Source organism: Larimichthys crocea, chromosome VIII (genome assembly GCF_000972845.2).
Source record: "Larimichthys crocea isolate SSNF chromosome VIII, L_crocea_2.0, whole genome shotgun sequence".
Classification (NCBI taxonomy): Eukaryota; Metazoa; Chordata; class Actinopteri; family Sciaenidae; genus Larimichthys; species Larimichthys crocea.
In genome coordinates this window covers 29,287,401-29,301,033 of record NC_040018.1, presented here as the reverse complement: position 1 = coordinate 29,301,033, position 13,633 = coordinate 29,287,401, and the positions used below count along the sequence as shown (strand labels likewise).

Below are 13,633 nucleotides of genomic sequence, written 5' to 3'. Positions count from 1 at the left end.
ACAGAAGAGCAAAGATTGACACTGAATGGTAAATGGACTATACTTACAGTTCATAACACCTTTCTATATTTCATGTTTATTGCTGTTTGCACCGCGATTTCAATTCTCTGTATGTCCTGTACATATGGCAGCATTGATAATAAAGTTGACTTGACTTCTAGTCACTCAAAGCACTTTTACACTACATATCTCATTCACACATTTATACACTGATGGCATTGGCTGCCATGCAAGGTACCAAGTGTTCATCAGTTTTAGGAGCGAACCAGTCGCACACATTCACACACCAATGGAGAAATTTGTGTTTCAGTATCTTGCCCAAGGACACTTCAACATGAAGACTGGAAGAGGCAGAGATTCAACCACAGATCATCTGATTAGTGGACGACCCTCTCCTGAGCCAATGAAGACTTTGAAGACGATGTTGTCACTCTTCTCCTCACTGGTTTCAGAGTTTGACTAAGTCTAATAGTTTATTGATCCGACCTTTTGAGGTTTACCTGCAATAGATCATTCATCCAAACACCTGTATTTTTTAAAAAGTGTATGCCCTTTTCAAAGCAGTATCCAACGATGACTTCTCAGATGATCCTATGTAACAAACCACCGTGAATGCATTTCTCCTGATCCACATAAGATCCATATACAGATCGAAGTGAGGTTTATATCACGCACCAGCATTTTGTTCACCTATAGAATGAATCAAAGCCATCCTTCTTTGTGCTGATTGGATGTCAGAGTGTATATTTGTATATCTATAAGTGCTGCTTTCACATTTTTTCAAGCACTTAGAGTTGTGGTATTGTTTTATTACCTGTGTAGGTTCCCTCCATTCCTTCCTGGCTCCACATTAGTGTCTTTGTCCTCTGTCTGGACGCTGTTATCAGCCATTTGTGGTCCACACACCTCCTCAGCGGGCGCTGTGGCTACACACATTCTCCAGATACTACTCTCCTATAACGACATATACATACACATACATACACAGAGTGAACAAGGGAACCTCTATACTGGGAGGTAAAGAGCAAGCTTTATAAGCATATCAACCATCTGGCTAGGCAGGTCGACAGCCAAGGAAATTTATAGGTGTATGAATTGGGCCATAGTGTTTGGAGGTTAGACTTATGAGGCAACTCATGTACGATCCAATGGTTCTTCAGGGGACAGTCTGTGACCGCATCATTCAATGACAGAATACATGTGTCCTTTAAATCTCTTTTGTGTTCAGCAACGTTGAGTCCAACATGTGACACAAAGAAATTCAAAAGTTGAATGTAGCGACTTTCTGTATGACAACAAGGGCTTCATTCATAAATCTCTGTGCGAATGTTAAAGCCAAAAGGATATGATATTGTTTCTGCCTGGTAGGTGATTAAGAGTGATTGATGTTCAAGCTGGCATGAATTAGCCCCAGAGGAAAAACTGCTCCATTAAATTACTGTTGAGCTCAGCTTCAACAGTAGGCTTGTTTAGCAGCCCAGGCTCGAGTCCATGAAGTGCTACACAACAGCCGGCTGTAAAGTCTTCACTATGATTGGCATGCAGTCTGTAAAAAGAGTCGCTTTTCTCACTAACTGACTCAGCACATTTAATTCTTATTGCGCGTTGTTGTTGTTGGGTACCTGTTAGCAGTGGGTAAGGGCCTCAGTGAAGCTGTCGTATATCATATCATGTTGTCATATCATCAGATGGAGATGGCTTTGCCCTTTTCCAAACATGTATGGCAGCATTTTTTAATTTAATTAGTTCTTTTTGCGTTCCTGTGGTGGACATCGGAATCACGGCCTAATCAACGGCCTATATACTACCCAAAATTCAACATATCTGCTGGGATGGAAATGCTCCATCACCTTAGGTCCAAAGCAAAATATAAATATGTATATATATGATTTAGCTGAGACATGTTACCCTCAAAATGAACTGTGAAAACAATTTCACAAAACCTACATAGACGGGATTTTGGTTGAATTTAGCTCTGACCCAGTTCATGTAAGCACATGAGTTACCATGGCGATTTATTCTGTGCTGCTAGTCTGCTTCAGACCAGACTTGGTTAACCCTAAATATATACCTATGAAATCTTCCACAGCTCACTTTTCAGGCAAAGTGTACCTCCTTGACCGGTAGACTGTAATTATGACACTTGCAGTTAAGAGCAGTGGTTAGTAGCCTACACATATATTTTTAGGCTACCTACATGTTCAGTCTGTCTGACCTCATGGCTTGTTGAAGAAAGGGTGAACAACATGAAACATGTAAGAGACAGGATGGACTGAGCAAGCAAGGTCAAACCTCTTCTCAGTTCATTTTAAATCTGTTAAACTCCATCATGTTGGGGTCAGTGATGATCCAGTGTTGATCCAAACTGAGCGGTCGCCCGTGGTCACGAGTCACCAAACAATATTTTTAATGATATTCGGGTCGTGGTCAGTCGGGTCATTTGAAATAAAGATAGTGAGAATTTGTAATTTATGTAGTAGACAAAATCTTCTTCGACAAAATCGACTTTATTGGCTGAATAACTGGCGCGAGATGCCACGAGCTCTACAGGAGGTAGAGAAAGTATAGACTACTTTTTAAAATGCGGGTCAGGAAGCGGGTTGGGTACAATATTTCACAATTATCTGCTGCGGTCTGAGTTCGGGCGGGTTAGTTTCAAACGTCGGTCGGTGCAGGTCGGTCGCGCATCACTAGTTTCAAACGTCGGTCGGTGCAGGTCGGTCGCGCATCACTGGTTGAGGCGTATATAACCACAATATCTCTGCTCCTGTATTACATGTTACCCACCTCTACACCACAGTGAATGATAAAACCAGACAGGACACACGTTTTCTCACACAACATTTCCATAAAACATGTGTAACTTTGTATTGAAAACCAACTAATGACGCTCATCGGTCAAGATGAGCATCTTCAGAGTCTAACTGTATCTGACATGAGTGGAATGAAGCAGAGCTGTAGAAACAGAGAACGGGACAACAAACCCCGTCTTTGTCTGAGTGTTTGACATTCAGGCCAGCCACAGCTCTCAATCTACCAACACACCGACGCAGGGCATGTGATTACCATTACATTTAGACAAGAAACATGTACACAGCACAGTGTTTGCACGCTGATACAAATAACAAACACTCACTTCTACATCAATTTGTCTGAAATATAATATAATATTTTAGTTTGTTGATGGCTAAGTAGTAAATCTAACCATCTACAACACTTTGTCGGGGTGTTTCAGTCAGCCAGTCGACAGGAATGAATCACTCTTACCTGGGAAACACATTTGTAACACATTTGTTCAGCACACAGTTGTTGTTATTACTGAAAAAGTGAATATGACAATTCGTTCATTCCCCCATCAGCTTCAGAGTCCGTCAAGTGACTTTGTCTGACGGCTTTGACACACTGAGTGAATGTCTTGTGGTTATAATACATTAAACCTGTTTCTTAGTTCACAGAAATTAATTTAAATGTATGTGTCAATCAGCCAGGCTGCCTGAACTGTGAGCTAGAGTGTCGTGCTAGAACCGGAGCTGGGCAATGTAACCGGACTCAGCAGCCTCTATGGGCATTACGACAGAGGTTGAGGACAGACGCTGTTAGTGAAGTTGTCGAATCATTAGTTTTTGATGAAAAATAATGTAATCAGAACAAATTGTCCATGTTTTCATATTTACACTCTGAAACTGGAAGCAACAAATCACAACAAATAAGTTATAATGTTTTAACCTTTAGTTTTTACTAGTGTTATACGAGGAGTTTAAACTTTTCAAATGAGAGAAATAACCTAAATACTTACGAGGAGTTTAAACTTTTCAAATGAGAGAAATAACCTAAATACTTCGAGCAAACTAACCTCCACTATGAAGATTCATTAAAAAAACATTAAGAACTTCTAGTCGATCAGATTTTTTAAATATTCATGCATTACAGTTACAGTTGTGTTGTTACAGAATTTCCTCTCATTCTTCAAATTCAACCCTTTCATCAGCTCAGCTCACAAACCCTGGAGAAATATCAGCTCATGAAAAGGACACAGCTCAGTGTCACAGTCACTAACACTGCAGTCGTACCTTGATGCTGAAGGACCTCCTTATACTCCTTTTATTCTCCCTGAGTGTGGAGCCATGGTGCAACTGGTTATCTGCCTCAGTGCCTCCTCTTTTCTCCAGGAGAGATTGCTGGGTCGTCCTCCAGTGTCTGTTCTCTGTGTCTTGGTACCGCGTTTGATCCCCGGCTGTCACGTCTGTCTTCCAGCCCGGACCCCACGTCCTGCAGCCGTCTGACACTTCCCCGGCATGCTTCTCTTCTGGATAGTCATCATTAGTCTTAGAGTGACACAGGATCAGTGACCTGGACAGTCAGTGAAAGTCAGAAAGTCACTTTCAAGCATTGCATGACAAAAAACAATAAAACACTGGAGTATAATAGATAGCAGCCTAACTTTCCGTGTCTTGAGCTTCCTGCACAGCCCTGGCTGTAATCTTTAAAAGTAATGCTGGTACCTGGAGAGCATGGCGAGCTTCTTGGAGCGGTGGTTGTGGCTGCTGGTTGGGTTGTTGTTGCTTCCTTTCTCCTGGTCCCTGTGTCTCCTCTCCATCCTCCTAGCAGCCGCTGTGCTGGCTTTCCTCCTCTGGTGGGAGTATCTCTGAGGCATGGCTGTCAGTGTGTGTGTATGTGTGTGCACCGGGAGCTTAGGAACCAACACACTCATCCCACCCGGCCCGAAGCCTAATGGAGAGGGACGCTCTGGAGGGCAATTAGAAAATTCAGTTAGGACAGTCTGACTGCATCCGTGTGTGTGTGTGTGTAAGTGTTTTGAGAAAAACGCTGAGGCAATTGTGGAGGCTAGCGGAGATAAAAGCGCTTTTCTTTTCCTGCTTTGAAAAAGTTTTTTTTTTCTCTCTCTCAGCCCTCATGACTGCAGCTTAATCAGAGAGAAACATATGATCCACACACACACACACACACACACAGGCTGAGGCTTAGCTCAGTCCCTGTTCTAATGTACATACATGTTTATACGTGGTGAGAACAGATAATGGTGTTAGTTATGTTGTACTGGTCCCATTAATGGGCTGAATGAATGATGGTCTGTACACTTCAATGCACTGCCGGAAGACCCCCAGATGCATTATACATGCCAACATTCGCCATGAACACTTAGTAAACAATGTGTAGATGCTCTTTAACTGAAACCTAAAGCCTTCAGTCTGACATCATTATCCTGCAACCTTCTCTCCCAACCCCCCCTCACAGTCAGCCTGACTGCTCACTCCTCGTGAGGCGGACTTGAGATGATTCAGTTCTTCGTATAGCTCAGACTACACGAGACGCCCCCACTTTATCGCACGGATCATTTTACGTTTGACTGAATGCCAATTAGCTCGACCCTTTGTGACCGCTTGCAGCTTTGTTTGGTGATGATTAGGTCCAACAGTGCGAGGCTCAGAACAGTGATCTTTCAGTTTTTGGCATCTGAAATGAATTCTGAAAAAAAACCTGAAGCGAAGAAGGGAACATTGGCACTGAAAGTATTGACGCTGAAAAAAGGTTCCACTGTAAAATAAAACAAAATATTTCATTTTATTTTGATATTTTTAGTGTTTTTCTGTTTCAACTTTCTGTCACTGTTCTTGGCCCAGAGAGGAGAGGTTGGAAGGGAAGGAACAAGGAGATTAACGTTGACATATCAGAATCCTAATGAGAAAACGTCCCTCCTCCTAACTCTGGATGTGAGCAGCTGCCAAATCTTTTTTCATCTTTATCGAAACGCCTCATGACAGATAAATATTTGTCGTATGCGTGCAAAGTGACGTGGCGGTCCATATGCTGACAAATGCCTCTCTGTGCTGTGAATATTACAACACACAGGTGGAATATAGCAGACCTCTTCAGACAGTAAATACTGTGTATAACATGCTGACCACAGAGTTTCACTCTCAACCCTGTTTTATCTACAGTAAAATGAAATGAAATGTAAAATCATTATTATAATCTATAAAAAGTAAATGAAGGACTGTTGAGCCGCATTTTGTAATAAACGTCCAAAATGTAATAACTTTTTCATTTCATTTTGTAATAAACTGCCGCATTTTGTAATAAACAGCCCCAGCGCATTTTGTAATAAATTTTGCCGCATTATGTAATAAGTTATTACATTTTGACAAGATTATTACCAAATGCAAAAAATCTGCAATTTACATAATATTCTCTGTTAATGCAACCTTTGAATAGTGTACTGATAGTAATTGCTAAGTACTGCTACTAGGCTAATACAGTGATACTAATAATAGGCCTAGCTTTTACAAATACTTTAAAGTAAAATAAAATACAATTAACAAACAAATAAACTATGCTTTAGAATTGTTATTACATAATGCACCATGTTATTACATTTCCTAGAAAATAAAAAAGTTGCAAGTGCATTTTGTAATAATCTTGTCAAAATGTAATAACTTATTACATAATGCGGCAAAATTTATTACAAAATGCGTTGGGGCAGTTTATTACAAAATGCGGCAGTTTATTACAAAATGCGGCTTTATTACAAAATGAAATGAAAAAGTTATTACATTTTGGACGTTTATTACAAAATGCACCGTTATTACAAAATGCGGCTCAACAAGGACTCTATTGAATATACATGAATATACATTAACGTGACTGTTTACTGTTTATTTAAAAGTCCATGTGAGCTGCACAGGAAAGAAATGAGTGAGTAATCCGGTGAATGTGCACAGAAGAAGAAAGGTTTTTTCTTTTCTGGTGAATCAGTGGCTCTGATCCTGGAAGTGTGTTAGCAATTATGGAGCATTAGTCTGCTTGTTGTGTTGGCCAGATAGACAGGAAACAGAGACATGGATCTCTATGCTGGAGGCCCTATAAGCCCCATAGACTCCTTATCTCCTCTCTCTTCTCTTTTCATAGGCTTCTGCACTCTCCAGCTGGGATGTGTGCCAGCACAGTGGGAACACTTACAGCAGTTAGGATGGAAATCAACGGCAGCTTTGACAAAATATGTTGTTTTCTATTTACTTTACAAAGCTAGTCCACCACGAGCCGAGTCCTGCTCGAGGTTTCTGCCTCTTAAAGGAAACTTTTCACCCGCAGCTGTCGGCGAGTGCTTGCTCATGGTGGGGATTGTTTGGTCTCTGTAAATAACATTATAAGGAGTACAGTGTAGACCAGCTCTATATGGAAAGTGTCATGAAATAACTTGATAAAAACAATGATAAAAAAGCGGTTGCTCATAGTGATGTCATAGGTGAAGCTTTTGCAGTTCTGCAAGGAACTTTTTTCCTGGTGGTTCTTCAAGGATTATTACCAAGTTTTTCCCAGAACTCAGTGTAAATAGTATCTGAGTATTATATATTATAGTATTCATTTCTATAGCTGCCATGTTTCTACAGGAGCCCACAACAGACAAAGCAAACACTGGCTTCAAATAGGGTCTCAATTTCTTTTTGCGCATTTCACAGCCACTGTAGTTTCTTCTTCGCCCCGAGGTGGCTGCAGTCATCAACTACATGGCTAGATGCCTCTAAACAGCAAAGTTCTAAAGGGTGAAAAGGTTTTCCAGAGAACTCAAAGAGCTCCAGAACACTTACCAAAGAAACACTTTTTCTTAGAGTGTAAATAAAACGGAATAAAATTATATATCAATGCATTTCAAGGTATTTATCACTAGGGATGGGAATCGAGAACCGGTTCTTGTTGAGAACCGGTTCCGTGTGTTTCAATTCCATGGAATCGTTTGGCGGTTTATCTAACGATTCTCTTATCGATTCCAGAAAGCACGAATTGCATCGCGTAACTTCCGCAACAAGTTACGCACGCTCGATTCCAGAAAGCACGACAAATTACGCCACGTAACTTACACAAGTTTGGCACGTGCAGTGCAATCAGTAGTAAACAATGGCACCCACTCGGTTCAAACGCTCCAAAGTTTGGCTGCATTTTACCAAAACAGACGGCAACAGGGCGACTTGCAATCATTGCAAAGTGGAGATAACAGCGTCGGGAGGGAACACGACGAACATGCAGAAACATTTGCGCACACAACATGCAATATTTTTAAATGAATGTCGTGTTTTTGACACGCTTCGGACTGGAGATGAATCTCAACCTAGCAGCAGCGGCAGCAGCCAGGCTATGATCACCTCTGTGGTTACTACAGAAGGTAAATAACACACTGCCTACCATGTTAGCGCCATGTGCTTCTTTGTAAAACATGCTATAACAGTTCACATTAAACGAATGCCTTCTGCATTACATTTAGAAGATGACCATGACGAGAGAGAGAGTCTGGCTGGCTCAGAGGCTGCAGCTGTACTAGTACTCGCTCCAGTTCACTACCTCCTCTAGATGATGCTGATCAAACTGTTTGTTCTCCTTTTTTTCCCCAAATGAGAATCGATAAAGAATCGAATCGTTAAGCAGAATCGATCATGGAATCGTAATCGTAAAAATCGTATCAATTCCCATCCCTACTTATCACTGGTAGATATAGTACCACATCAACTAGAGCGATATCCGCTAGTTGTCCATAATATACTGACTTCTCGGTTCTGCGGTCATGAAACCTCTTCCCTCGGGTCTGAGAGGGACTGAGACACTGAGGCTAGTGGATTGGTGAGCTGATGACAGTAGGGGTCAAATGTCATTTAAGAAAAAGATCATTTGGGATTTTAGTGACGGTTGCTCTGAGGATTTCTTGAAAACAGTTTCCAGTCTACAAGACACGGTCAGTGAGCACAGGTTTGGTGTCAGTCTATACGTGATGATTACGGATGGTTTTGGTGACACATTGTGACCTTGTCTGTTAGAAACAACTTCCAACTATCCGTCTTTAGACTTCTCTTTATGTCCAGAGCTGTACAGTAGGCAGTATGTTGTTAGTGTGTCTATTGTAAGCATAGCTTCACAAAAAGCACTTGTTTAGAGCTTCATGTCGACTGCCTCCTGTGATGTCAGCACAAGTACAGAGTCCAACTTTCCTCCGACACACTCTCTACTGTAGATGTAATGGCACAGCAGGAACACTGTTCACTATGAAAACCAAGAGGGGATAAAAAAAAGGAGGTGGAGGTCACGTTGAAAGGTGTGTTTAGGATAGAGGCTGACTTTGTATATGCACATGTTTGCATATTCATGTGTGTGTGTTCCTTGCCTCCAGCATTAGCAGGGCAAGGACTTCAGCCTAACAGAACCTGATTGAGGGAGCGCAGAGGGTGGGGTTGCTGCTGCAGCTGAACAACGTGTGCGTTGTTTTGGAGTTTTCACTGGGGGATTTTTTTTTTTCCAGCCTGTGTGTGTGTGTGAGACGAAGCAGGACCGAGAGAGTACAGCCAAGAGAGCCACCTGAAGGGAGTCACGCTGCAAATAAATAACACACACCACTCTCACAATGTGTACACTCAGAGAGTATTTACGACCCCTGAGGGGGGGGAAACGCGACTGATCTTGAATTCTTCCGCGAATGATCTCACGCTCTCGAGGGAGGCTCGGTTACTTTGGCCTCAGTGTGGAATGACAGCTTCACTCTGTGTCGTATCTGTGTGGAGAGCAGAGAGGAAGCTGTGCCCATCCACTGCCAGCCTCAGCGGGTTATTTGTACTCTTCCTTGGAATGAACGTGCAGGATGTTTTTTTTTGCTTTTTATAAAGGACCTTTTTGTGAAACTTCCGTGCTCTGCAACTAATTTTGAGTTACACAATACTCGCACATTCTTTTCTCCTACTCTCCTGTCACATCATCTTTATGGGATGCACTTGAAAAAGCGTTTGGGAGTGGAAGTCCCTACTCACCGTAGTCAATCATGTTGTCTTTAAGCATCCATCCATCCATCCATCCCTACAACATTCACAGCTTCTACTGAAGGTAGCAGTAACAGCTGATCCAAAGGATGGACTCCCTCCAGACAGACAGGCAGAAGTCCAGACAGAACACGAGGTTGAAAACTGATATATCACAGAGCATGGCTTCCTCGCTGTGATTCATCTGGGGTAACATGCCTGCACCTCTTCTCCTCGTCCGTCCATACTCCTCCTCCTCTTCCTCCGCTTTCCTCCTCCTCCCTCCTTTTCCTCCCCCTCTCTGTCTGGAGAATACAACAGTGTGTCTCAGTAAGGCACGGCTCCCCCCAAAATCACTGCCCCTTTCCTGTGAGCCAGCTGCAGAGAGGAAAGCACACAACACTTAACTGGGCCTGACCTCACACCTACTTTGCATCACACACACTGGTTGTGAGTCTTTTACAGGGTTCTGAGAGTGTGTGTGTGTGTGCCCACAGTATAGGTACATACTGTATGCTGCAGGGGATGAATGGATTCTCTGTACACAACCAGGTGTGTGTGTGTGTGTGTGTGTGGATCTGTGGATGGCTCGGTTTGTTTTAGATGCACTCTGATGGGAGCTGAGGCCTTCACAGGGTTTGGACTGTGGTTTAGGATATGGATGAACATTTAATGTGGGTTATTTTCAAACTCTGAGGAAACCAGCTTTCTTAAAAAAACGGTGCTGTCTAGAAGAAGCTGGAACTATTTTGTGTCACATTCATCCACAGACCATCGTTTGTACAGACAGATTTTACTACATGTGAAGGGTGGGCTAGTAACACATTACATAATCAGAAAGTATAGTCAGAAAGATTACATACATCATTAAATTATTATATAGTTACATTTTCAAGGATTACTTGATTCCATTTTTGATTCCATCTTCAAAACATAGACCTTTTTCGAATGCTGAATTTTTTTTTTTACAATGATTTCTGAATAGAAATGCGCTCACACTGACCTGCTGATCTGTTTTCATGTTTGAGTCGTGTGTGAAAAATAGATCACCACTCACTGAAAGTGTTCCACTTCCACCAGGTTGCCACTTCTTCATTCACACAGGTTAGAGTCTTGTCTATGGAGTGCTGTTTGTAAAGCGTCTCGCTTTGAAAATAACAGCAACATTTTGTCACATTAAGCTAAAAACAATGTTTAAAAAACTGGTTTGAATTTTTGAGAGTCACTTTTTTGCACATTTAGAACAATATTTGTGAACTTTATTTATTAACTAGATTTATTTTTAACATTTAGATTTATATTTAACATTTAGATTTATATTTAACATTTAGATTTAGATTTAGCATTTAGATTTAGATTTAGCATTTAGATTTTACATTTAACATTTGGATTTAAATATTTAAAATATCTCTAAGTTCACAAATATTGTTCTAAATGTGCAAAAAAGTGACTCTCAAAAATTCAAACCAGTTTTTTAAACATTGTTTTTAGCTAAATGTGACAAAATGTTGCTGTTATTTTCAGAGCGAGACGCTTTACAAATGGCACCCCATACACGTCTTGTTGGTAAAGGCGACCATAAATGATAAACTCCATTTTGTCCGTGACATATTGACGGTTGACCTGTGAGAGACAGATGAGTAAAAAGAGTTATACATGCTTCACTTTTAGTCCTGAGTATGGGTCAAACACTCAATCCTACACTTCCCATAATGCAACCTACGAACATCTTTTGCATGGACAACTCAACTCACCTTTATTGGTTTATATAACAGCGACAGAACAGTTGCATAAAAACTAGAAATTAGAAAAATAAAATAAAATAAAAGGCATAGAACTACAACAACGAAACAAATACAAAGCAAATAAAACCTATAAGGTAAAAAGCACAATTTAAGAACAGTTGCATACAAATTAAAAAAACAAAATAACAGAGATAAAAACTAATATAAATAAATAAAATAACACAATAACGGAATAAGTAAGTAAAGACATAAAATATTAAAAGTAAATAAGACCTGTACAGTGAATAAGCACCGGGGATAAAAAGAACAGGCACGTCTTTTCAAGCTTTTCAAACACCTCCATTGTCACTGTTCAGTTCAGAGCTTTATTGATTTGCAGTGACAATGCAACTTACACAACAAACAATGAACAGACAAACAGTGACATAGAACAGTGACGCAGAGTAAAGCACAACCAAACTTGATTTAAACAATCCTAAACGAAGTAAGAATATAAGATGTAAAGATAAAAAGATGCCACAAGAACAGTGCGATTAAGAATTGTGCAAATTGATTGCATTGATTGCACGTGGAATAAAGGAGAATTTGTTTGTTCGTGCCCTAGGTTTCATGTATCTCCGTCCAGACGGCAGAGAAATGAATTCCTGCAACAATGGGTGGTCAGGGCTAGACAGGATGGACCGAGCCTTCTGTAGGACAGAGCTGCTGCATGCCAATTATCTTGTTGGCATCTCTCACAATTTTGAACAGACAGTTTTTGTTTTTAACTGACAGGTTTCCATAAAATGAGATCAAGCAAAAAGTTAAAATAAAAGATCTGTAAAACAAAACCATTAAGGTCTTATCAACATTAAAAGATTTTAGTCTGCGAAGAAAGTATAATCTCAGATTGTTGAGGTATTTAGGTCACGTGTCAAGTTTTTATCAATTTGTTACAGATTTCAGCTGCATTAATTGATGTTTTTGGACACTTGTATCCTCTGGTCACCACCAGGGGTCACTGAGCTACACCTGTACAGCTGCTCATAGGCTGTGATAACATAATGGATCAACTCCAGCATGGGAGACTACTTACTGAGGCTCCCATGCTGGGCCTTCAGACCTCACACAGGACTTCCACCCACACATACACATTTATGACAACAACCGTTCCTCATACAAAAATCTTTGTATCCATTCAACCAAACTGAGTCAGATAGCCTGAGTGTGATGTGATGTGTTTTGTTGTGCCTCCCTCTAGTGGCACACCTGTGTCACTGTGGTCAGAAGGTTACAGCAATTAATTCCTAAAGAAGTCTCCCTGACCTCTGAGCAGTGAGGAGTTAAGACACGCTCACAGGTGTTTCATGTACAGCATGCTGCGATATTTTATGTATGAAATATAAGCAACACTGGGTAAATAATGAGGGAAGGTTTATGCGGTTAATTCAACTCGTTCAGAACTACAGATGTACTCATACCTTTTAGTTACGTAGTTCTCACGTCACTTTTTCAAAAGCCGCCCCAACAGATGCCTTCGTGGACTAAACTATGGATCACTTATCATCACTAATTCAATGAACAAGTGTTTTCTCACCAGCACCAAAGCTCTATATATTTACAGTATATTTTGCACATCTTTACGTCCTACTGTAAAACCACGCATTTGCTGTTCTACCACATGAACATTCAAAGGTCCAGTGTGTGGAATTTGGTTGCATCTAGTGGGGCAGTGGTTCTTAACCTTGTTGGAGGTACCGAACCCCACCAGTTTCATATGCTCATTCACCGAACCCTTCTTTAGTAAAAAATAAAATATGATTTTTTTACTGGTGCACAAAATGAACCGTGCATTAACATCACCTTGTTCAAATAACAAAACCAACACAGTGCATGAACTCACAACAACTTACCTCAGTGTGACTTCTGCTGTTGCCTTTGAGAGACCAGTTCAGATATGCGTGGCTTCACCTTGGCAAGTGCCAGTCTCATGTTCCTTTTCTTAGTTTTTATGTCCAGCATCCTCAAAAACGATTGCTCACAAAGATATGTTGTAACAAATGGTATAAAAAATTCCAGGGCGGAGGCTCCACCGAACCCCTGAGACCGACTCAC

At 40.9% G+C, this 13,633-nt stretch overlaps 1 protein-coding gene across 2 annotated transcripts in view; it reads right to left on the bottom strand.

Moving 5' to 3' along the window:
- The window catches only part of il16 (interleukin 16), a 44,679-nt gene extending 34,670 nt beyond the window's left edge, over positions 1 to 10,009 (bottom strand). For both annotated transcript variants that reach the window (XM_027281634.1, XM_027281635.1), the window contains exons 1-4: positions 9,807 to 10,009; positions 4,503 to 4,746; positions 4,071 to 4,350; positions 815 to 954 (exon numbers count right to left, since the gene is read on the bottom strand). In XM_027281634.1, coding sequence (XP_027137435.1) covers positions 815 to 954; positions 4,071 to 4,350; positions 4,503 to 4,746; positions 9,807 to 9,846 — 704 coding nt within the window. In that variant the 5' untranslated portion in view covers positions 9,847 to 10,009. The remainder of the gene's footprint in view (positions 1 to 814; positions 955 to 4,070; positions 4,351 to 4,502; positions 4,747 to 9,806) is intronic.
- Positions 10,010 to 13,633: the final 3,624 nt, after the last annotated feature.